Here is a 23,377-nt window from a genome sequence, read left to right as displayed (position 1 = left end):
CTCTCAACCGTTATATCCAGTTTTTTCTCTTTTCCCAGCCCCCTTGCAGCAGATTTCTTTCCATTGCTTCATCCACTTTATTTCTGAAATATCTTCGGGGTCTGTCTCTCTTATTCTGTTTTTCCAACGTCTGACACGTCCGTACCAGGTTAATCTCTTCTGTTTTATGTAGTCTATTTATTATACCTGAGTTCTTTCCCATTCTTCAATTAATCTCTTCCGTCCGTACCAGGTTAATCTCTTCTGTTTTATGTAGTCTATTTATTATACCTGAGTTCTTTCCCAGTCTTCAATTAATCTTTATGCTATTTATTCTATTTCTTCTTGTTACTCTGCAGCTTCTCCTTAGTAACTCCATCTCTGTTGCTCTTATTATGTTTTGGATTTCAATGTTTTGACGATGTTTCAATGTTCAAACAACTCATAAAATTAAAATATCTGATGGGGTATTGTAAAGATCTTCTTCCTTAGACTTGTAATACAAATATTTCAAAATTAGTCCAGGGCGCATCTGTTTTGAAAGGGACGTTGAGAGGTGACTCATATTTTTTTGCAGAAATTGCTTGGAATTAACTCCTATAATAATAATTGAGTTATCCTCCCACTGAAAAAGGTCCGCAACATTGTTTAAATAATCAAAATGTCAAAAAATTAAGGAAAAACTCGATTTTTTCTTCGTTTTTTTTTTATTATAACTTTAAAAGTATCCACTTACGAGAAAAGTTGCACTAACATAAAAGTTGCGTAATTAAATTTCCTATAATATATGATTGGCTAAAATTTTTAAAAATTGTCACCCTTGTTGCAAAATAGCAATAATTGCGAAAAAAAAAACATAAAAAACAAGTACAGTAGAACCCCGATTATCCGTGCTCCTCGGGACCGAAGGGTGGCACGGATAATTAAAAAGCGCGGATAATCCGAACATGTATTTCTTATGTATAATACATATATATGTATACACATACATATGTACCTACCATAAAAAATAACAGAAAAAAATAAATCTTTCATTATGAGTCTCTCTTTCGTCATATAGAGTTTCCGTCAAGTGATTTACGATGACGCTATTTTGATAAAACCTCAAAAATGCAACTTGAGTAATAGAAAATTATAGCACGGATAATCCGCAGCACGGATAATCCGCACCCGGATAATCGGGGTTCTACTGTATTTGCATTTTACGTTTTTCAACCATTTATGCTAGTCTTAGGACCTTCATATTTCATCCAGAAAAACTTTATGATACAGTAAAACAATACTGTAAATTTCATTAAGATCGGTTGAATAGATTTTGCAAAATAAATTCTGCAATCCAAGTTTCGCAAAAAAAATTCATTTTTTCAAAATGTTTCAGGACTGAAAATAAAGCAGACAGCAAGTTGGATTTTTTTACAAATAGAAAAATACTGCACCTTTCATTTGCAATTTGCAAAATTAAAATCAGTTCACTACCACGGCGTCAAGAGTTTTTTAAATAAACATTAATTTTTGGTGCTACGCGCAGGACAGCGGTGTTCGATTAACACGAGTTGATTTCCACCAAAATTTCTTCCAATGTTTATGTAATATATTATTTTCTTACTCTATATTTTGATGTATTTTAATATTTTAATTTCACAAAAATCATTCTAATTTGATTATTATTTGTGAAATATTATTGAAACAATTGCATATGTTTAAAAATAATAAACTTTTATTCTTTAAGTTAAACTATATGTGCAAAGAAAGTTTTTGCTAAAAAAGTGTTATTTTAAAGGACAGAGTATGTGTTTTTATTTTGCAATAAACAAATTTATTTATTTATATCGAAATGTACTAAAAATTAAAATTGATCAATCATTATCAAAGGTCATTGGAATGCCCAATCAGAGCAAACATATCCGCTGTCCTGCGCGTAGCACCAAAAATTAATGTTTATTTAAAAAAATTTCTGACTTCGTGGTAGTTAACCGATTTAAATTTTGCAAATTGCAAATGAAAGGTACAGTATTTTTCTATATGTAAAAAAAATCAACTTGCTGTCTGCTTTATTTTTAGTCCCACAACATTTTGAAAAAATTAATTTTTTTTGCGAAAGCTGGATTGCAAAATTTATTTTTCGAAATCTATTTAACCGATCTTAATGAAATTTACAGTATTGTTTTATTATATCATAAAGTTTTTCTGGGTGAAACATGAAGGTCCTAAGACTAGCATAAATGGTTGAAAAACGTAAAATACAAATACTTGATTTTTTTCCAATTATTGCTATTTTGCAAAAAGGGTGACAATTTTTAAAAATTTTAACTAATCCTATATTGTAGAAAATTTAAATAAGCAACTTTTATGTTTGTGCAATTTTTCTCTAAAATGAACACTTTTAAAGGTATAATCAAAAAACGAAGAAAAAAATCGAATTTTTCCTTCATTTTTCAACATTTTGATTATTTAAACAATGTTCCGGACCTTTTTGAGTGGGAGGATAACTCAAATATCATTATATGAGTTACTTTCAAGGAATTTTTGCAAAAAATATGAGTCACCTCTCAACATCCAAATGTACTATTTTTACAGATGCGCCCTGGCGTAAATAAAAAGTAGCCAAATCAATCCAGTCCTTCTCGAGTTATAAGATAAAAAACTATAAAAAAAATAAGAGTGAGTTGAAAAAAATGGAGGGATAAAATTGTAGGGTACCAGAAAAAATTGAAGGAATCAGAAAAAGTGGAGGGTGTTAGAAAAAATTGGAAGGAGATACGATAAAGCAGGAGGAGGTCGCAAAAATGGATACAAAAATGGTAAAAAAAGGATTGAATGCAGTGACTGTAGAAGGCAATTGATTGTATTCCCGTACATATCGTATCGTATGGGGGCGGGCAAAATCACTAGTTTATAATAAACATCTCGAAAATTATCTAGCCAAAATTATCGAATATTCCTAAACACATTTCAATATTTTATATTAATGTTATTAAAGGTAATTTCCGCTATTTCCGATATTTATTGGTAATAAAAATGGCGAACAGCCACTAATCTTGTTACGTTCGAGCAATTAATTGAATGATCAAATTAGAAATTTTAAATCAATGAATGTATCTGGTGCATTTATTGCGACAACACAGTATCATAATTGGCATATTCAGTCGCTTTCGCATACGAAAATACGAACGGGAGGTATTTAAATTAAATTACCATCCCAGGAACTTTTGAAACACAGAGCTCAGGTGTAATGTAACTGGCAATATGTATAGTATATTTCACGAATTTGTGACTATTTTGGTGAGGGATGAAAGCTTTACTTGTACGGTCCCCTGTGCTAAGAAAGTTTATAGCAAATTCTCTAAATATTTTAACTGATCATGTGTTAAAAGAACATAGAAAATTCTTCTTCTTCTTCTACGGCACTACAGCCCTAATTGAGCCTTGGCCTCCTTTATTTTTTGCCTCTACCCTTGTTTGTTTGTGGCTGTTCTTCTCCATACACGGACTCCTAAAAGGGCTTGTACGTCGCTGCTTACTGTGTCTTCCCAGCGCTTTCTTGGCTTTCCAACCGGTCTCTTTCTCTGCATTCTAGCATTCAGTGCTCTTTTTGATAACCTATCCTCTCCCATTCTTATCACATGTCCGGCCCATTGCAATCTTTGTAGTCTAATGAAGTCTGACAGGGGTGTTTCCTTATAAACTTGATAAAGCTCGTTGTTGTATCGAATTCTGAAGATTCCATTTTCCTTTACAGGTCCTAGTATTCTCCTCAGTACTTTCCTTTCGAATGTGTCGAGTTTGTTTTTGGAGGTTTCTTTCAGGACCCATGCTGCACTACCATAGGCTATTGGTCGAATTATGATTTTATAGATTCTCAACTTTGTATTTCGGTGGCCACTTTTAGACCGATATATATGGGAGAGGGAAAAATAAGCTCTGTTTGCCTGCGTTATTCTCTTCCGTATTTTTCCATCTTCTGATCCGTCGGCATATATTTCTACTTCCAGGTATGTAAACTTTCCAACCATTTCAACGTCATCTTCATGTATAATGTTTTGTGGGACTATATTTCTTTTCGTCTGTATCATTATTTTTGTTTTTATGTGTTAATTTACAGACCTAGCCTTTTCCTTTGCGGTTTTAACTCTGCGTATGTTTCCTGTGCTCCTATTGATGTTCTACTTATAATATTAATATCATCGACATAAGCGGCCAGTTGAACCGTTCTGTTGGTCAGTAGGTTTCCTCGTCCAGTTTGCATTTGCCCAACCGCATACTCGTGACAGGTTAAACAATGTTTCAACAGGTTTAAGAGGAACTTTTGAAACACACATTGAATATAACTATTGCATTACATAACATAGTCAAAAATTCCAGCAAATTTGATTTAAAGTACTCAATTGTGTGAGTAAACTAAAAATACGAAATTATATTCATTTCCCGTTAGAAATTGAGTTGGGAAAATATGTTTTCACCCTGAAGAAGTTGTAATATTTGTGTCACCATCTCTATTAGTTAAATTACCCAATTTAATTTGGTAAGTCAAATGTATTTATATCTCAATATTTACTTTTCTTATTTCCACTTTTCACACTTCTTTTCTACTTTATTCTTCGTTCATGATTTAACTTGTGTAACAAGTAAATTTCTTCTAAAATTAAGAACCGTACTCCTCGCTGCCACAGCAAATTCCTTGGACTCCAGCATTCATCATAAGAAAGCTGACTGCAGTGGCGGCTGGTCAGAGGAGGTAAAAGAGACATCCTCCCCATAAATTTTTTACACATGCTACACTGTTTTGTTTACTTTGCTATTTTGCTTCGCGTTAGAGATATCGTAAAAAGTTATTTGAACAAGTTGTTCCAAATAATGTTCTATCCCCACATAATAAAATTTCATCACAAAATTCGCACTTTTAGTTTATTCATTATTTGTAGTCAGGATCCTAAAACTGGGGCGGAGGCTGCTGGCCGGAAAATCTCACTTGCTAATGCTCCGCGCAGCCTAGCAGCGTTTACGGAGACCCGGTCTCCTTAGAGCTGCATTATAGTTTAACGCACACGCTGCCCGGAGATTGGGCAAGGGCGGCTTATCGGCCAGCAGCCTCCTTTGCAATTTTAGGATCCTGACTACAAATAATGAAAAACTAAAAGTGCGAATTTTCTGATGAAATTTGGTATGTGGGGTTAGAATAATATTTGGAACAACTTGTTCAAATAACTTTTTCCGATATCTGTAATGCAAAGCAAACTAGGTATAGGTAATTTACCGTGTTTTTGGATTCGCAGTAGGCCGCTTTTAGAATTAAAAAAATTCAGTTGAGTGTCTTAAAAAATGTGAACCTTCAACCTGTATGGACTGCAAAAGTTCAAAACTGTATTTATTTTGATATGCATATCTACTTACAGAGATAGAATTGTTAACAAATAAACGACACAAACTTTGGTAATACACTTTTACAATTTGACTAACCATTTTTAAAATGATATGATATTATGAAATTATGAATTATGATGATATTATAAAATGTAAATAAAAAATGGTTAAAAAAATGGGGCCTTAAATTAGATTTTTTTGGCGGATTTTTTTGCTAGTGCAAATTTGTTTTGATATTTTACAGTTAGGTATAGCCTCCCCCATTGTAAAAATCACGAGCCGCCACTGGATGACTGTACAGAAGGTCAACGTCTATTGCGAAATTCACACTGGGAGTGCAGTACGATTAAGATAGGAATGCGCATTCAGTGTTGCCACAGTTCCTGTGCAACGCCCTTGAGAGAGCAATCAACAACTGGTGAAAACCGACAACCCTGTGCGTTTATTCCCCATTAGAAATTTATTGCCCTATCTTAGCCGTACTGTACTCTCGGTGTGAATTTCTCTTTGGTCGATTCGTTTTACAGCTCAATCTGAGGATATATGAGTAAATAACCCTTCTTTTGAGTACCTACTTGAAATCAAATTCGCTAGAGTTTTTGACTAGATAGATTGACGTGTTATGGAATGCAATTTTTAGATTCCTCACGTTAGTTCATTTATCGTCTGTTTGGTTTGCAAATTATAGAAAGCACAGATTTAAGATGTTACCTGTATTGATTTTAATCGTAAAAAATCTTCGGATTCTCGGATTTGGTTTGTTGTTTTATAAACTGAATATTTAGGTACGAATTACGCTTGGAGGTAAAACTATAACTATAACGCGGATTTTATTGGCACAAACAAAGATGTTTTCAAGAGAAAGAAGTTAAAATCATAAATATACAGGGTGTTTCATTAATAATTGTCCATATAGTACCTGGAGAAACCTTAGCACAAAATACGAAGATTTAACCTAAAACACTTAAATAAAATGTGGTTCCTTACTGAGTTACAGGGTGTTTTATCTAACAATTTAAAAGCTATTTTTGCTCAGCATTTTAAAACTATTCGACGTATCATTTTCATACTTAGCAAGAAGTATAGGTACTGTACAAACTACTAAATTATGTTAACAAACGTTCCGGCTATTACCAGAGGCGTACGACGGGGGAAAGTGAATATATGACCCTTTCCAAATTCTACGCCACTGACGAAATTGCTATTTTAGTTCAATTTTTGGATTCTCCAATACTTTCTATGAAAATAATATACTCTTCATTCGTAACGATAAAGTCATTAGTTTTCGAGATCTTTGAAGTTAAAAATGAAACGACACGGTTATTTTGATTAATGTATTGTGTCGCTTCATTTTTAATTTCAAATACCTCGAAAACTAATAATTTTATCGTTACGAATGAAGAGTATATTATTTTCATAACAAGTTTTGGAAAATCAAAAAATTACACTAAAATAGCAATTTCGTCAGTGGCGTAGAATTTGGGAAGGGTCAACCAACCACTATCCCCTGTCGTACGCTTCTGGTAGTAGCTAGAAACGTTTATTTATCTTAATTTAGTAGAGTGTACAGTACCTACACTTTCTGCCAAGTATGATAAGGATACGCCAAATAGTTTTAACCCTTAAGATCCTGAATTTATTTATTTAGCAAATTTTATTTTTTGTTTATTTTGATGTATTCAGGAGAAGGTCTTAACACAAAATACATACATTTTTTTTCTTAATTATTTTTTATTTTTTAGAAAATTGCCGTTATATATATGTAACGCTAGGAAGATATAGGAGCAAAAATATTTAAAATATTTCCGATTATAAATTTCAAAATAACAAACAAATTCAAAACTAGATAAATGAAAAATCATAATCAAGTTATTGTAGATGAAAATGTATGTTGCACTTGATGCACACTCCCACATTGCACTTGCAACCCATGGTACGCACATTTGAACTAGAGCATTCATCTGTAAAACATCTCCTTTATATAGGTCAGGAGATGATAAATCTTATCATATCTTATATATACGACTACTTTGAACGAAGATGGCCTGCCTGCATCTTTTGGTTTGGTACCATACTTCGTAAGATACGATGTTACTAGATACCTTCGAAATTCCAGTTGTGGCATAGGATCATAGCATATATTATGTCCAGTTATCTCCAGCATCAATATAAATAGACCATTATCTCCATAGTTATGTCCAGCATCAATGTAAATAGACACCACTACCATTTTTTAGAGCAAATTCCTACTTGGTATGTAGCTACATTCTGGTTCATAAGATCAACTTCAACTTTTCTTTCACTAATTTTTTAGCTTTTGTTGATGATCTGGAAAGCTAAGCCTCGGTAATATCATCATATATTTCGGAATCTCTTTCACTATTTCGTAAAACAAGTTCAACAGGTGCTCTAAGAATTTTCTCGGACAGCCTGTTTAAATCATTATATTCCTCATCACCAGACTCCTCGTCTGTAAGCACATTCAATTCTGGGGGTTCAGTACCTATATGTATGTATATAGCATCAACGTCTAAAGTTTCAACGGCATCAAGCATCTCCAGCGCTTTTTGAAGAGAACCCCCTTTTTTTAACAAAAAATACGTTACAATTCTAAAAGTTTCGATTTTTGCTCCCATATGTTCCTAGCGTTACATATATGTAACACCAAAAATTAAAGCCATTTTTTTAAAAACCAGGATAAAATTTCTAAAAATTTATATTATCAATAAGAAAATACATTAATTGATTCTCAATTGAAAACACTTTAAACAAAATATAATAACAAAAGAATAGTAAAAATATACTTACTCAAACTTGAGATCCATTTTTACCATAAATAATAAACACCGTCACATAAAACACTCAACTAAATAAACAGGTTATATCAAATCCTCGAACCAACTGCTGAAAACTAGTAAACAAGTGTCCCTTGAAAGTCTTGCATCACCATATAGTTAAAATTAGAATCACTTCCAGAATTTAAGGCTTAAGATTTTAGCAGTTTCTGCGTTACATATATGTAACGCTAGGAGCTTAAGGGTTAAAGTACTGGGTACAAATAATTTTTACATTTTAATCATATATGAATCATATCATAAATTAATCAAAATAACTGTGCCGTTTCATATTTAACTTCAAATATCTCGAAAACTAATGACTTTGTCGTTACCAATGAAGAGTATATTAGTTACGTAGAAAGTATTGAAGAATCTAAAAATGGCACTAAAATAGTAATTCCTCCAGTGGCGTAGAATTTGAGAAGGGTCAACCATTCACTATCCCCTGTCGTACGCCTCTGGTAGTAGCTAGAAATGTTTGTTTATCAGAATTTAGTAGGGTGTATAGTAGTCGCACTTTCTGCCAAGTATGAAAAGGATACGTCGAATAGTTTTTAAATTTTTAGTTAAAACACCCTGTAACTCAGTAAGGAACCACATTTTAAGTGTTTTAGGTTAAACCTTCGTATTTTGTGCTAAGGTTTCTACAGTTACTATATGGACAATTATTAATGAAACACCCTGTATACGGAGTATTTTTTTAAGAAGTTTAATGAAATAACGAAAATTTTCACAAGATCGAATTTTGACACGTTACACTATTCATAATAAAATGTTCAATATTTTAAATATTTTAGAAATTTATGTATTTAGAGTATAGAGATTAATTGACACTTTTTTGTTTTAGATAATACAGCTTCAGGAAACTGTCTTTTATGCCAAGCTCAACTAGGTCCTCAACTTAACTCCCGACCCTTGTGTTCTAGTCAAGCATCACTTTATGACCTTCGTGAGGATCAAATACCGCCAAATGCAAGAGTTTGTAATACTTGTAGATGTAAGACGGTCCGGTCTCGGTACACACACTGTCCTTTACCATCGTGTCCAAATTCTAGAGGGAGAATTAAGAGGTTAAGATCATTGCCCGAGCGGTTGCAAGATCTACCACTAGACGTAAAAGAGCCTCTTTTAGCTGAATTTCGAATCCCAAGCGGAGTAACGAAATGCTGTTCGGCATGTTATAACAGAATTCAAAGACGATTGGGTCCGATAGAAGAATGGTCAGAAGAAGAGTTCAATGAACTAGAAGCAGCTTTGATGGAACTAGGCTACAATTGGCAATTGATTGGAGAACGTTTAAATAAACCGCCTCAAACGGTCAAAATATACGTTGCCGCGAACCGAAAGAGGCTTAAAAAATGTTTAGGTGAAGATCGAAAACCAGCTTTATCTACTGATGAAGAAAGTGGTTCCAGTACTTCAAGCTGCGAGGAAAATTTAATCGACGGTGATAGACATTCTAGTGATACAGCTAGTGCCGCAGAAAGCCCTCCTGTGCAAAGTTCAAACGATGGCACAATAAAGAAGATAGATTATGATTCTAGTGCGACAGAAACGGCAGATGAAGCTCAAACTCCAGACCAGTTTCAAGGAGCAGCAACAATAACACCAGTTAGTAACGATGGACAACCTCTAAGCGTCAAGGATTTGGTCCTTAACGTGATAGAATTTTCCCTTATGAAGAATCCTGGAGGACAACAGACTCAAAACCCTCCATCGAGTGGTATGGCTCCTACTATATCTTCAATCTTAAATAATGATTCTAACGAGGTAACTATTGTGAGTGAATATAATCTAAACAACATAAACAATCAACAAAGACAGCAACTGCAACAGCGTTCTGATATTAACTTAGCAAAATTAGTGACTCCTCTTATAGGAGCCACGATAACACCTGTGTCTGGACCTGTACAATCACAAAACCAAGTAGAATCACTTCAGTCGTCTAGAGACGATTTAATAGTTCTGCAAGTTCCAGACGGCAGAGAACCGGAAACCTTAGATCTCAGCATAAAGAAACCTAGAGAGACACTTTTACCTGTACATAATAAAACTCAACCACAGTCTCAACAGCAAATGCATCGCGATTATGTTTACCATCAAGAGCGGAAAAGTTCAGCATTTTCGATTAGATCACCAACGAAGATGTCCACTTCGAAGCTTGCTAACCCCAAATCGGGTTCGATTACACTAGGTACCCCTATTATGTCTCAGCCAAGATACGAAGTTTTAAGGCAAATACCAGACACTAAAATGGGATCTATTACTCAAGGTACTCCTGTAATACCGCACAACATGCAAGAAAAGAGGGTGTTTGATTACTTTAATAAAAGAGGGGCTGTTCCTGTACAACAAATGCAATCAAGTCAACAATATGCTGGCCAGTACAGACAGGCATATAATGTAGAACAACAGTTGAGTTCTCGACAAATAATTATTAATGACTATATTACATCCCAACAAATGTTAGGTAGAAGAAATGAGAAAACGCAATTCTATCCTACAAATTCAGCTCATCGTACTCCGTCTCCATCGCAACCTGGCCAGCAACAGCGACAAGGGGTGATTCAAAGAAATGCGAGACCACAGTATATCCAACCAGGCCACGAAGCACTATCTTCCCTAGTGGACGTTGCAGTTCAACAACCATCGTTGCCAGTACCAAATGCCCATGAAGGTCTTGGTAAGACGATGGCAGATAATATCTTGGATCAACCACATCGATACCAAATTGTACAACACCAGCAGATTCGACAACATCCACAAAGAGCAGAAGAACAACGACGATCGGTGTGTCATCCACAACAGCTGCTCCAACAACCTCAACAACAGTTACAAGAGCAACAAAAGCAACAGTCACACCAGCATTCACAACAGTCTCATCAACAACCACAACAGCAGCAACAATCGCATCTGCAGTCACAACCACCACAGCAAACGCAAGTACCACAACCACAACAACTATTGCTGTCACAAGATCAACAGAAACAAGACCAACAACAGTCTGTAAAACAAGAGCAACAAGAGCAACAACCTGAAGGTGAACACCAAGATGAAAAACTGCAGCAATCAGAACAAGAAGAGAAAGAACAAGAACACGAAAAGAGTGACCAGCAGAAACAACCACAATTACAGAATCGGCAAACGTCACGATCTGATAATAGTACTTTAACAGCAGCAAGTCTAATTGATGCTATAATTACTCATCAGATAAATCAAACGGCCGAAGGTAATAGGGAAGTCGTGAATAATACAAGGGAGCAAAGGGCAGGTGATTTACTGTTCCAAAAATTTCACAGAGGAGAGCCTTCTCCACAAAATATTCAAGATAATGGTGAAAAATCTCCGTTGGCTATAAATGTTGATGTTGACGGTGATACCTTAAACAAAAATCTTACAGTAAAAGAACTGACTGATTCAGTTATTAGTCATGACTTTAATGCGCGACAACCTTACTATCACATGCAGGAGAATATGAACGAGCAATGGAAACGTAGAATTCAACAACAACAAAACGAGGATAAGCGTTCACAAACTCCTCTACAGGATGAAAGACACGTCATTAGAATTACCCAGCCCCAGCAAAAACCTATGGAGAAGATGGAACCGGTGTCTCCACCAGAAAGTAATAATTGGTCAGAACAGAATTACCGGAAGTACCCTCCTAATCAGCAGTCGCATATGTCTCCCTTGGACTACGTAAAAAACAGAATTGTAGAGGTGATGAGAACGGAAGATGATAATAAGAAAGATTTGCAAGAGGAGGCACATTCTCAAGAAAAAGATCTTAGCGACAGTCCTGGAGAAATGGTAATAGACGAGGAAAAACACGAAAATGACTTCAACCAACAGCAGACATCACAACACAGTGGGTTCTATTCTTTTGTTCATAAAGAGACTACTGCCAGTGACAATTCACAAAATAACGAACCCAAGCCTTTACTAAGTTCACAATATGAACCCCTCTCTGACGAAGACTAACATTTTAAACGTGTGTTTGTAATTTAGAAAACAATAGACTATTTGGGATTAGACGTTTGAAGTAAAAATTTTCCCCTTTATGTACATATATATAAATCAATGTTTTTTTAGGATGTGTGTATTCTTGTTTATATTTAAAATTACAAATTTTCTGGACTTTCTTAATTTACTTATTTTTAGACTGTTTAGAAATGCCGGGATAAGTATCAGAATTAATGGTTTTAATAAGCAACATATTTTTTCAAATTTCAATTGTTGATACTTTTTAATGCTATGTAAGAGAATACTCAACTATATTAAGAAAATAACAAGTGCAACTTTAATTTAAAATATATTTTAACTTAAACCATTGTTTAAAAAAAGAAAAGTTAGTCAACTCAATGGATATAGGTCCTAGCCGGGTAAGATGATGAAAACTGCCCCCAACTCGATTCGAATTCCATATAGGTCACTGTTTAGCATATATAGTGAAACTAACTTTCTGAAATTGTTAGCCCCCTAGGTGGTCATGTGACCCACCTAGAGCCTAATTAGGGTTTTTATGTTTTTATTTTTTATCTCAGCCGCATTGAGAACTAGCGAAAAACTTTAAATAAAAAAAGTTGTAAGATTTATAAAATTCTGTCCGAAATTTTTTTTTTATTTTTGGCGGGAAATTTAAATTTAGAACGATTTTAAAATTTTAAGTCAGTATAAAGAAGTAACTGAGACATTCGTTTTCACGAAAAAAATATATAACGTGTATTTTTGCATAATATTTCACACTGAATTTTTTCAAATTTTTAAAATTGGTGAAACGCACCTTTAAAAATAAATAACCGCATTTTTTCGGTTTCTTTTTTCGTTTTTTGATACAATTTTATACATATTTTTCAAAAAAGATAACACCGTCACTAGAATAGGTAAAAAACTGAAAAATAATTGGGGTTTATTTAATAAAAATTTTTTGTAATGCCATCCATTTTCAAGATACAGGGCGCTGAAGAAAACAAAATTTTACACATTTTTTACGATTTTGTCGAAACTACTGGCAACATTGTAATAAAATTTGGCGAGTTTTAAGAGGTATTTGTGCAATTTTTGACATACAATTAAGAATTTTACATTTGTCATTGGCGCGCATAGGGGTAACGGTCTGAACTTTTTAAAGAAAAAAGATAGTACGCCACTGACATATTTCAAATTAACAATCGTTTTTGAATTCCACGTTCAATTTGTGACAAAAAATCTATCTTCCTATTTTTTCATACGACGCGCCATTTTTATTCAAAAAATAAAACATCTTAACCCTTACAAAGTATTAGAACTTCTAAATAGTAGTTTCTACATCTACATAAACTCGTACATCCAATATAAAAACTAATTCGAATACATTCTTTGTAAGCGTTAAGATATTTTATTTTTTGCAGCAAAACGGCGCGTCGTATGAAAAAATGAGAAGATAGTTTTTTTATCGCAAATTGAACGAGGAATTCAAAAATGATTGTTAATTTGAAATATGTCAGTGGCGTACTATCTTTTTTCTTTGAAAATTTCAGACCATTACCCCTATGCGCGCCAATGGTGAATATCAAATCCTTAATTGTATGTCAAAACGTGCACAATAACTACCTCTTAATACACGCCAAGTTGTATTACAATGTTGCCAGTAGTTTCGGCAAAATCGTCAAAAATATGTAAAATTTTGTTTTCTTCAACGCCCTGTATCTTGAAAATGGATAGCGTTACAAAAAATTTTTATTAAGCAAACCCCAATTATTTTTCAGTTTCTTACCTATTCTAGTGACGGTGTTAGCTTTTTTGAAAAACATGTATAAAATTGTATCAAAAAACGAAAAAAAAACCGAAAAAATGCGGTTTTTTATTTTTAATAATGGTGCGTTTCACCAATTTTAAAAATTTGAAAAAATTCAGGGTGAAACATTATGCAAAAATACACGATATATATTTTTTTCGTGAAAACGAATGTCTTAGTTATTTTTTTATACTCATTTAAAATTTTAAAATCGTTCTAAAATTTAAACTTCCCACCAAAAATTAAAAAAAAAAATCGGACAGAACTTTTTAAAGCTTACAATTTTTTATTTAAAGTTTTTTGCTAGTTCTCGATGCGGCTGAGATAAAAAAATAAAAACATAAAATCCCTAATTAGGCTCTAGGTGGGTCACATGACCACCTAGGGGGCTAAAAATTTCAGAAAGTGAATTTCACTACATATGCTAAACGGTGACCTATATGGAATTCTAATCGAGTTGGGGCCAGTTTTCATCATCTTACCCGGCTAGGCCCTTTGTTTGATACTAATTGAGATAGTCACCAGATGTCACCATTATTTCTGTTAGGGTTTGCAATGTCACGCGTAACTACGATAAATCCAAAATGCATAGACACCAAGTAGGATACGACCCTATAGGGCTTTTCATTCACAGTCATTTGTTTCGAGCTACTGTCATATGTCGTATAATCCGTGTATTTTAATATTATACACAGATTATACAACATATGACAGAAGCTCGAAACAAATGACAATCGATGAAAAGCCCTATTCATAACACACCAACTCGCATACATATTAGGAAAAATAAATATATGAAAGAATATATTTAGGAATTGAATTCATGATGTCATGCTATTATATAATGTATAGTAGCATTACATAATTAATTAAATTTCTGAATATATTCTTCTATATATTTATTTTTCTTAATGTATGCGAGTTGGTGTGTTATGAATAGGGTCGTATCCAACTTGGTGTCTATGCATTTTGGATTTATCGTAGTTACGCGTGTCATTGCAACCCTGACAGAAATGGTGGTGACTGTCTCAATTAGAATCAAACAAATTTATTCATTGCGTTGACCAACTATTATTTTTTAAATGGTGATTTTAAACACTACGTCAGAGTGAATTTTATGTATGAAAGCCTTAATTATCTCGGAAACGACTTGCACGATTTTTTATAGATTCTTATGTGTAAGGGTATTGTGATGCGGTCGATGTTATGGCGATATTTACATTGTTGTCAGATCTTCCGTTTTTCTGTAAATCTAATGAACTTTCTTATTTCAAATAAAACACCCTGTATATTTTTTGCCTTTTGAAATCATTAAGAAATACTGATTATTTTTCGTGTGATGTTCCCTATAGCTATGCCATAGTTTCAGAGTTATTGCCACATTTACATTATCTTCGCCGAAGTTAAAATAGTACATAGATAAATTCGTTTAATTTGAATAATCTTCAATAATGTATATCCTAATAATAGCATAACAGAATCTACTGTCAGTAAATTAGTAAAAAGTTTAATGAAACTGCTGCAGTAAGAGATTTATCCAAATCTTTTACTACACCTATTAATATTATAGTAGAAAAAATTAGGAATTTTAGAAAATCAATAAAGGCAAGTACAGCATTCTCAAAACGTTATTCTTTTACTTCAATACAAGCAATGCGATTTTTAAAACTCTCAAATACATTTTGCAACATGCCTGACTGCTCAATTTTCTTGTCTCTGTTGTAATCCTATTTTTTAATTCCTAAATATTGGCAAGTTTTGTGTTTTATAAACGATGTTTCTTAAGTGACCCCATATGAAATAGTCTAACTGATTCATGTCGGGTGATCGAGGGGGCCATTCGATAAAACCACGCCCTACGATACTGTTTGTGTTATTCACACATCCAACGAGGATTGTTACGTGACCAGTATTTTACAATTATGATGATTTACGTTCTCATTAATTAAAAAAGTTGCCTCAAGACAAAACTTTACTTAAAAAATGTCCATATAAGTCCCTATTTTTTAATTCCTAAATATTGGCAAGTTTTGTGTTTTATAAACGATGTTTTTTAAGTGACCCCATATGAAATAGTCTAACTGATTCATGTCGGGTGATCGAGGGGGCCATTCGATAAAACCACGCCCTACGATACTGTTTGTGTTATTCACACATCCAACGAGGATTGTTACGTGACCAGTATTTTACAATTATGATGATTTACGTTCTCATTAATTAAAAAAGTTGCCTCAAGACAAAACTTTACTTAAAAAATGTCCATATAAGTCCCTATTTTTTAATTCCTAAATATTGGCAAGTTTTGTGTTTTATAAACGATGTTTTTTAAGTGACCCCATATGAAATAGTCTAACTGATTCATGTCGGGTGATCGAGGGGGCCATTCGATAAAACCACGCCCTACGATACTGTTTGTGTTATTCACACATCCAACGAGGATTGTTACGTGACCAGTATTTTACAATTATGATGATTTACGTTCTCATTAATTAAAAAAGTTGCCTCAAGACAAAACTTTACTTAAAAAATGTCCATATAAGTCCCTATTTTTTAATTCCTAAATATTGGCAAGTTTTGTGTTTTATAAACGATGTTTTTTAAGTGACCCCATATGAAATAGTCTAACTGATTCATGTCGGGTGATCGAGGGGGCCATTCGATAAAACCACGCCCTACGATACTGTTTGTGTTATTCACACATCCAACGAGGATTGTTACGTGACCAGTATTTTACAATTATGATGATTTACGTTCTCATTAATTAAAAAAGTTGCCTCAAGACAAACTTTACTTAAAAAATGTCCATATAATATGATTGTCCATCATTATGTCTACAAACTCTTCACATCTATCGAAATCATCATCATTTCGATAGAAGTGAAACTTTTTTTATCATCATTTCGATAGACGATAGACGTGAAATCATCATAATTTCATGTCTATCGAAATCCTTGATCTAACACTAATTTACTGACAGCAAATGTTATAGAATTTCGGTTAGGATATAAATTTATTCAAGATTTTACACGTTTCTTGTTGATTTTTACGCATATCACCCTATCCTAATTTCCATAAAATATCAATTCGTTATTTTTCAGATGTACGGTCCATTGTAACTTTCAATAAACACCAATAGTACTAATTTATTGAAACGTCAAATTTGTTATTCTGACAGATATCCATCTAAATGTATTATTTTAACTTCGACGAAGATAATGTAAATGTAGAAATAGCTCCGAAATTATAGCATTTACGTATACGGAACATTACAAGAAAAGTAGTATTTCTTAAGCTCTTCAAAAGGCAAGAAATATACAGGGTGCTCCATTTGAAATAAGAAATTTCATTAGATTTCCAGAAAAACTGAAGATGTGACAACAATGTAAAAATCTAGAAAAATCAAGCCGTTTACGAGATAATTGGGACGTTCCCTACTTGAAACTGACTCTGTATGTACACGAAATACAGCATTAAATTAAATTATTATTTAGATGCTAATTGGTACAAAATGTTGTAAATTATTAATTTATACATACGAGTATACTTTATTCTTTAAAAATTGAATAGCGTTGGTAAGAGGTCTAAACATATGCTAATAAACTATATATAAAATAGTAAAAGGTAATTTTTTTTCTTATAGAGATGATGAATCTTTTTAATTCTGTCTAATTTCTAAATACGAACGAATCTAAACCTAAATTAATATTTTGTTTGTCCTTTTTAATCAAACTGGTATAATTTGTGGTGTTTGTGTTTTACACAAATCTAATAATTATATCATTCCGTGGTAATGTGTGGTTTTAGTCAATCTTGGTATAGTCTTACAATCTTTCTAAGAGGCTCATTAATATTCAGCTCGGCGGGGTGCGAGGTGTGAAATTACATAAACAAGAGAATCTACCTGTTTATGGAATAATCCCTTGTTTATGTAATTTCACACCTCTAACAATAGCACCCCGCTAATAATAACAAATCTCTTAGAGAGATGGGAAGACTTTAAACATTGAGATTATGTATATCCTATTAATCGGTACAATCGGTATACATGAAAAGCTTTGGACAGAAAAATATAGAGCTACCATATTAGAAAAACTAATAAAAATGTCATATGGGACTGAATCACAAATTGTTGAGAGAATAAATCTTATTAAATCTAAAATTAATAATGGAGTAATTTTAGATGCAAATATAAAAGAAAAACATCAACTAAAATGACAAAATTGAGCTATGCAACAGTTTAACAGCTACTATAAGATAGTCAGGTCTTTTTCCTATTTTGCATAAAAATGTTTCGGTTTTCGGTGTTTTTGTTCAGTTAACAACAAAATGTACTAACAAAATGTTTTTGTCGAATAAAAGTAATCAATATGTAGTTTACAATCTAAAAATACTGAGAAAATATTTATTGAAACTGTATTTCATATAATACAGTATAATCTACGTTAGACAATCGTAAAAACTGCGTTTTCCAGTTTTTTTTTGTGGATTTTTGTGAGCGAATCCCTCTGAAAGTCCAGAAGTAATCAGCCACCATTCTAATATCCCGTCTTCTTGGGTAACGTCTCTCAGTCTCCTTTAAGTTTTGATAGAACCCCTCTACCTATTCTTCGCATACAGCTCCTTCCTTAGATTTTTAGGAAAATACACTCCTGGCCAAAAAAATCGGTACACCTTAAAAATGGGTCATTTTTGATTTCTCCAATCTCCTAAATCTGTTGTACGATTTTAGTGATTTATTTAATCTGTTATAGCCTTATTCTCTAAGAATATGGATGTAGTAATAGTGTTGCTGAACAGGTAAATATCATTGTATACCGGGTGTAACAATAATACTGTGTTTTTTCCTGAAAGTTCGTAACACCCTGTGGAATATTCTAGCATTTAAAAAATATTGAAATTAAAACTCAATTGTAGCCTTAGCCTTTCTTAACATTCTGCTTTTTGACTCATTCACTTATGTTGGATAATGAAAAACTTAGGTACTTTGACAACTTGCCATGTTCTTCATCAATACAGGGTGTTTCTAAATAAGTACGACAAACTTTAAGGGTTAATTCTGCATGAAAAAATAATGACCGTTTGATTTATAAACATATGTCTGCAAATGCTTCGTGTCCGAGATACAGGATGTTGATTTTTTTCTTACACACTGACAATTTATTTATTTCTCTAAAATCGGTTGAGATATGCAAATGAAATTTGGTGGGTTTTAAGAGGCAGTTATTGCGCATTTTTTGACATACAATTATGTATTTTATATTCACTATTGGCGTGCATACGGGTCATATTACCTGTATGCACGCCAATGGTGAATATAAAATTTTTAGTTGTATGTCAAAAAATGTGAAATAACTACCTCTTAAAACCTGCCAAATTTCATTTGCATACCTCAACCAGTTTTAGATCAATAAATAAATCGTCAGTTAGTAAGAAAAAATTCAACATCCCGTATCTCAGAAACGAAGCATTTGCGGACATATCGATACATTTTTGTCCAAAGTAACGTAAGTGACATTTTTGGCGAAAATCATTTTTTTCCATTAAACTAACGCTATTAGTGTTTAGAAGGTACTGCCAAAGTGTAGTAAGCCTAGAATTACTGTCAACCTTTTTTTTTAACTATTTTAAAAACGTATGTCCAGAATTGTTTTAATCATACCCGCAAAAGGAACGCAACTTTAGCACCATTTCCATAATAATAACGTAAGCAAACGTCGTTTACCGCCATAATAACGTAAGTACCGGTCGGTTTCTGTTACTTACGTCAGATTTTCGCAGTCAGTGTTTGGTTTACGACAGTGACTGATTCGTGCTACAATCGACTAAATTATTGATTTTAGGTAAGTTATAACGAAAAACATGTTTTTGTAGTTATATGTATTTCAAAAACCTCTAAAACTTTAACTAACATTATGAACCTCTAAAACTCCTTTTCATATTTAATTTCGTTTATTTATTACAAATTATTTTGATATAACCTAAGAAAAAATTCGGTTGAATTGTTTGTTAAAAAATCTTTGTTTATTTTGATATAAAATGTAAAATGTTTATCAAAAAATAAGTTAAAAATTGTAAAATTATCAAATTGAACTCTTGTATCTAGAAAACGGTTAGAAATAAAGAAATATTGCTTGCATGTTTCTATTCTAATTTGCATAGAATAGTGCAGTCACTGAAGCTCTTCACCTTCGATTTCGTTGAACCTTCATCGATTTTCATGAAAATTGGTGAGTAGTTAGAGAATACCTCAAGGAATAAAGGTGGCATGATGCAGAGTTGCACTTTTACCCTGGGGGTGGATGCTCCCCTTCTCGGGGGTGAAAATTATTTTATTAAAAATAATACCATAAGTCGATAGACTTATGGTAAGAAACCAGATCCGACACAGATCTTCAAAACTATATGGTGGCGAAAAAGGAAGCGAAAGTAGCAGTAGCAAAAGCCAAAGCAGAAGCGTATTCAAACCTATACGATCAACTTGATACCAGGGAAGGCGAAACGAAGATATATAAAATAGCCAAACAGAGAGCAAAGAAAGCAAAAGATTTTAATCAGATTAGATGTATCCGAGATGAAAATAATAAAATACTAGTTCACGAAAGGGATGTCAAAAAGAGATGGAGAAAGTACTTTGACAGCTTATTAAATGAAGAATTTGACAGACAGCCTGTAGAGTCAACGAAGACAGTAGCAGCAATGGTCACCAAAATAGCCAAGGAGGAAGTGGCTCAAGCGCTTCAAAAAATAAAGAAAGGAAAAGCGGTAGGACCAGATGATATTTTTGAGGAAGTATGGAGAGCATTGGGAGAGACGGGAACAAGGTGGCTAGCAGGTCTATTTAATAGAATTATGGAAGTTGGACAAATGCCAGACGAATGGAGAAGCAGTATACTGGTACCTGTTTACAAAAACAAGGGAGATATACAACAATGTACAAACTACAGGGCTATAAAACTGCTTAGCCACACCATGAAAATATGGGAAAGAGTAATTGACAGACGGATACGTGAAGAGACCGAAATATCCGAGAATCAATTTGGCTTTATGCAGGGTAGATCAACAACAGATGCAATTTTCATTATAAGACAGTTGATGGAAAAATACAGGAGTAAAGAAACAAACGCTCATATGGTATTCATTGATCTTGAGAAAGCATATGATAGAGTTCCTCGAGAGATTCTGTGGTGGGCACTCAATAAGAAAGGAGTCCCTGGTGAATATGTAAAGATTGTGAGGGATATGTATGAGGGAGTAACGACTAGTGTTAGGACAGGTGTGGGAGAGACTGATAAATTTCATGTGAAAGTAGGATTGCACCAAGGCTCTGTGCTTAGTCCGTATTTATTCTCATTAGTTTTGGACCAGATAACAGCGAAACTACAGGGTAACATTCCATGGTGCTTAATGTATGCTGATGATGTCGTGTTAGTAGGAAATAGTGAAAGAGACTTAGAACAAAAACTGGAACAGTGGAGACAAGCTCTGGAGGAAAAAGGTTTAAAACTTAGTAGGACAAAAACAGAGTATTTGGAATGTTCACTTAAAGATGGAGCTACTACAAATAAAATGGTATCTTTGGATGGTGAAATGATTGTGAAAAGCAATAGTTTTAAGTACCTAGGATCGGTATTACAGAGTAATGGAGAAATAGATGGAGATGCATGCAGTAGAATTAGGGCTGGATGGATGAAGTGGAAAGAAGCGAGTGGTGTGTTGTGTGACAGAAAAATTCCAATGAAGCTGAAGGGAAAATTCTATAAAACAGCCATAAGACAGGCTATGATGTACGGAACTGAATGTTGGGCAGTGAAAAAGAAAGAGGAACAACGAATGCATGTGGCGGAAATGAGAATGCTTAGATGGATGAGTGGAGTGACAAAGAAGGATAAAATTAGAAATGAGTATATTAGGGGAAGTCTAGGTGTGGCACCAATTGATGCCAAAATGAGAGAGCATAGGTTAAGATGGTTTGGTCATGTTCAACGTCGAGACGTTAATCACCCAATACGAAGAATAGCTGAAGTGCAGATTCCAGGAAGGAGTAGGAGAGGAAGACCAAAGAAGACCTGGGGGGAGGCGATAAGGCAGGATATGTTGGTAAAGGGGATTAACATTGATATGACCCAAGATAGAATTGTGTGGAGAAATGCAATTAGGGAAGCCGACCCCGCATAGGGATAAGGCAAAGAGAGAATGATGAATACCATAAGTCGATAGAGGGACAAATTCTAAGCCAAATTTGTTATATAACGTTATTAAAATAAATTAATGCTTTTTGAGTTATTAAATATCAAAGATTTTATTTTTTCGTAATAAAAAGCCTGCTTTAAAGCGGTTTTTCACGTATAACTCAAAAACTATAAGCTTTTACAAAAAAGTTATTATTGGCGAAATTGAGGATAATAAAAAACTAAATACACCCCTTACTTAAAGAACTAAACTAATGTTAATTCAAAGTGAGTTATGGGTAATTGAGTGTATTATTTTCGATGAGTACTCAAATCTAAGTATTCAAGCTTAAATAACGGGAAAACGATGCACTTTATAAAATATACCTGCTATACACTTGTCAAAGTACTTCGGAATACCTATCAAATGAGCTGCAGAAGAAGTTAATAGCTTCAAATTTAAGCAAGTTATGATGAAAATAAGAGAACCTTTTCGAATTTTTTAGGAAAAAGTGAATTCTTACAAGAATTTCTTTATATTAGTATAAGTAATTATTTCAACAAGTTTGACCGGTTTAGAATGCATATTTTTGAAAAAAAAAGTGTAATTTAAAAAAATCAGAATTTTTAAAATGATCGTAAGTTTCATTTTCTTTAACGTTATTGTTTTAACGTATTTTATTGTTTTAACGTTATTTTGTGTTTCTTATAATAAACGATTGTTTGTAATTCTTGTCAAATTACTTTAAGTACTACAATTTCCCGCCAAAGTGACGTATATATGTGTGCTTACGTTACATTTTTTATCAAGACTCAAGATTTTAGAACCCGTAAAATAACTTAAGTATCAATTAACCGCTAAAACTATACAAAAACTTTAAAAAATATTGTTCTTTATTAAACTGTAGACCTCAAAAACACCCTGGTAAATTTTGTATGATTTAAATAAGCAGGTTAAATTAAAAACATGGTTTTTCTACAAAAACGTTTTTGGTGACTTACGTTACTATGCCAAAAATGTATCGATATGTTTATAAAGCAAACTGTCATTATTTTTTTTTTTCATGCAGAATTAACCCTTAAAGTTTGTCGCACTTATTTAGAAACACCCTGTATTGATGAAGAACATGGCTAGTTGTCAAAGTTCCTAACTTTTTCATTATCCAACATAAGTGAATGAATCAAAAAGCAAAATGTTAAGAAAGGCTAAAGTTACAATTGAGTTTTAATTTCAATATTTTTTAAATGCTAGAATA

At 33.3% G+C, this 23,377-nt stretch overlaps 2 protein-coding genes and 1 long non-coding RNA gene across 9 annotated transcripts in view; 1 reads left to right on the top strand and 2 right to left on the bottom strand.

The window, feature by feature from the left end:
* Positions 1–12,318, top strand: part of LOC114330824 (uncharacterized) — a 162,059-nt gene extending 149,741 nt beyond the window's left edge. For all 4 annotated transcript variants that reach the window (XM_050657325.1, XM_050657326.1, XM_050657324.1 and 1 more), the window contains exon 9: positions 9,025–12,318. In XM_050657325.1, coding sequence (XP_050513282.1) covers positions 9,025–12,158 — 3,134 coding nt within the window. In that variant the 3' untranslated portion in view covers positions 12,159–12,318. The remainder of the gene's footprint in view (positions 1–9,024) is intronic.
* The window catches only part of LOC114330826 (GDNF-inducible zinc finger protein 1), a 113,495-nt gene that overhangs the window by 57,156 nt on the left and 32,962 nt on the right, over positions 1–23,377 (bottom strand). The gene's annotated exons all lie outside the window — the stretch shown is intronic.
* Positions 15,746–17,944, bottom strand: LOC126888894 (uncharacterized). 2 transcript variants are annotated; one of them, XR_007699697.1, is made up of 2 exons: positions 16,469–17,944; positions 15,746–15,923 (listed from the first exon to the last, which is right to left on the bottom strand). It is a non-coding gene; the product is annotated as an uncharacterized LOC126888894 (long non-coding RNA). The 2 variants fall into 2 exon arrangements; XR_007699696.1 differs by having other exon boundaries at positions 16,197–16,478.

Source organism: Diabrotica virgifera, chromosome 7 (assembly GCF_917563875.1).
Source record: "Diabrotica virgifera virgifera chromosome 7, PGI_DIABVI_V3a".
Classification (NCBI taxonomy): domain Eukaryota; kingdom Metazoa; phylum Arthropoda; class Insecta; order Coleoptera; family Chrysomelidae; genus Diabrotica; species Diabrotica virgifera.
Note: the sequence above shows the minus strand (reverse complement) of the source record. Positions and strands in the feature narration are given on the sequence as shown.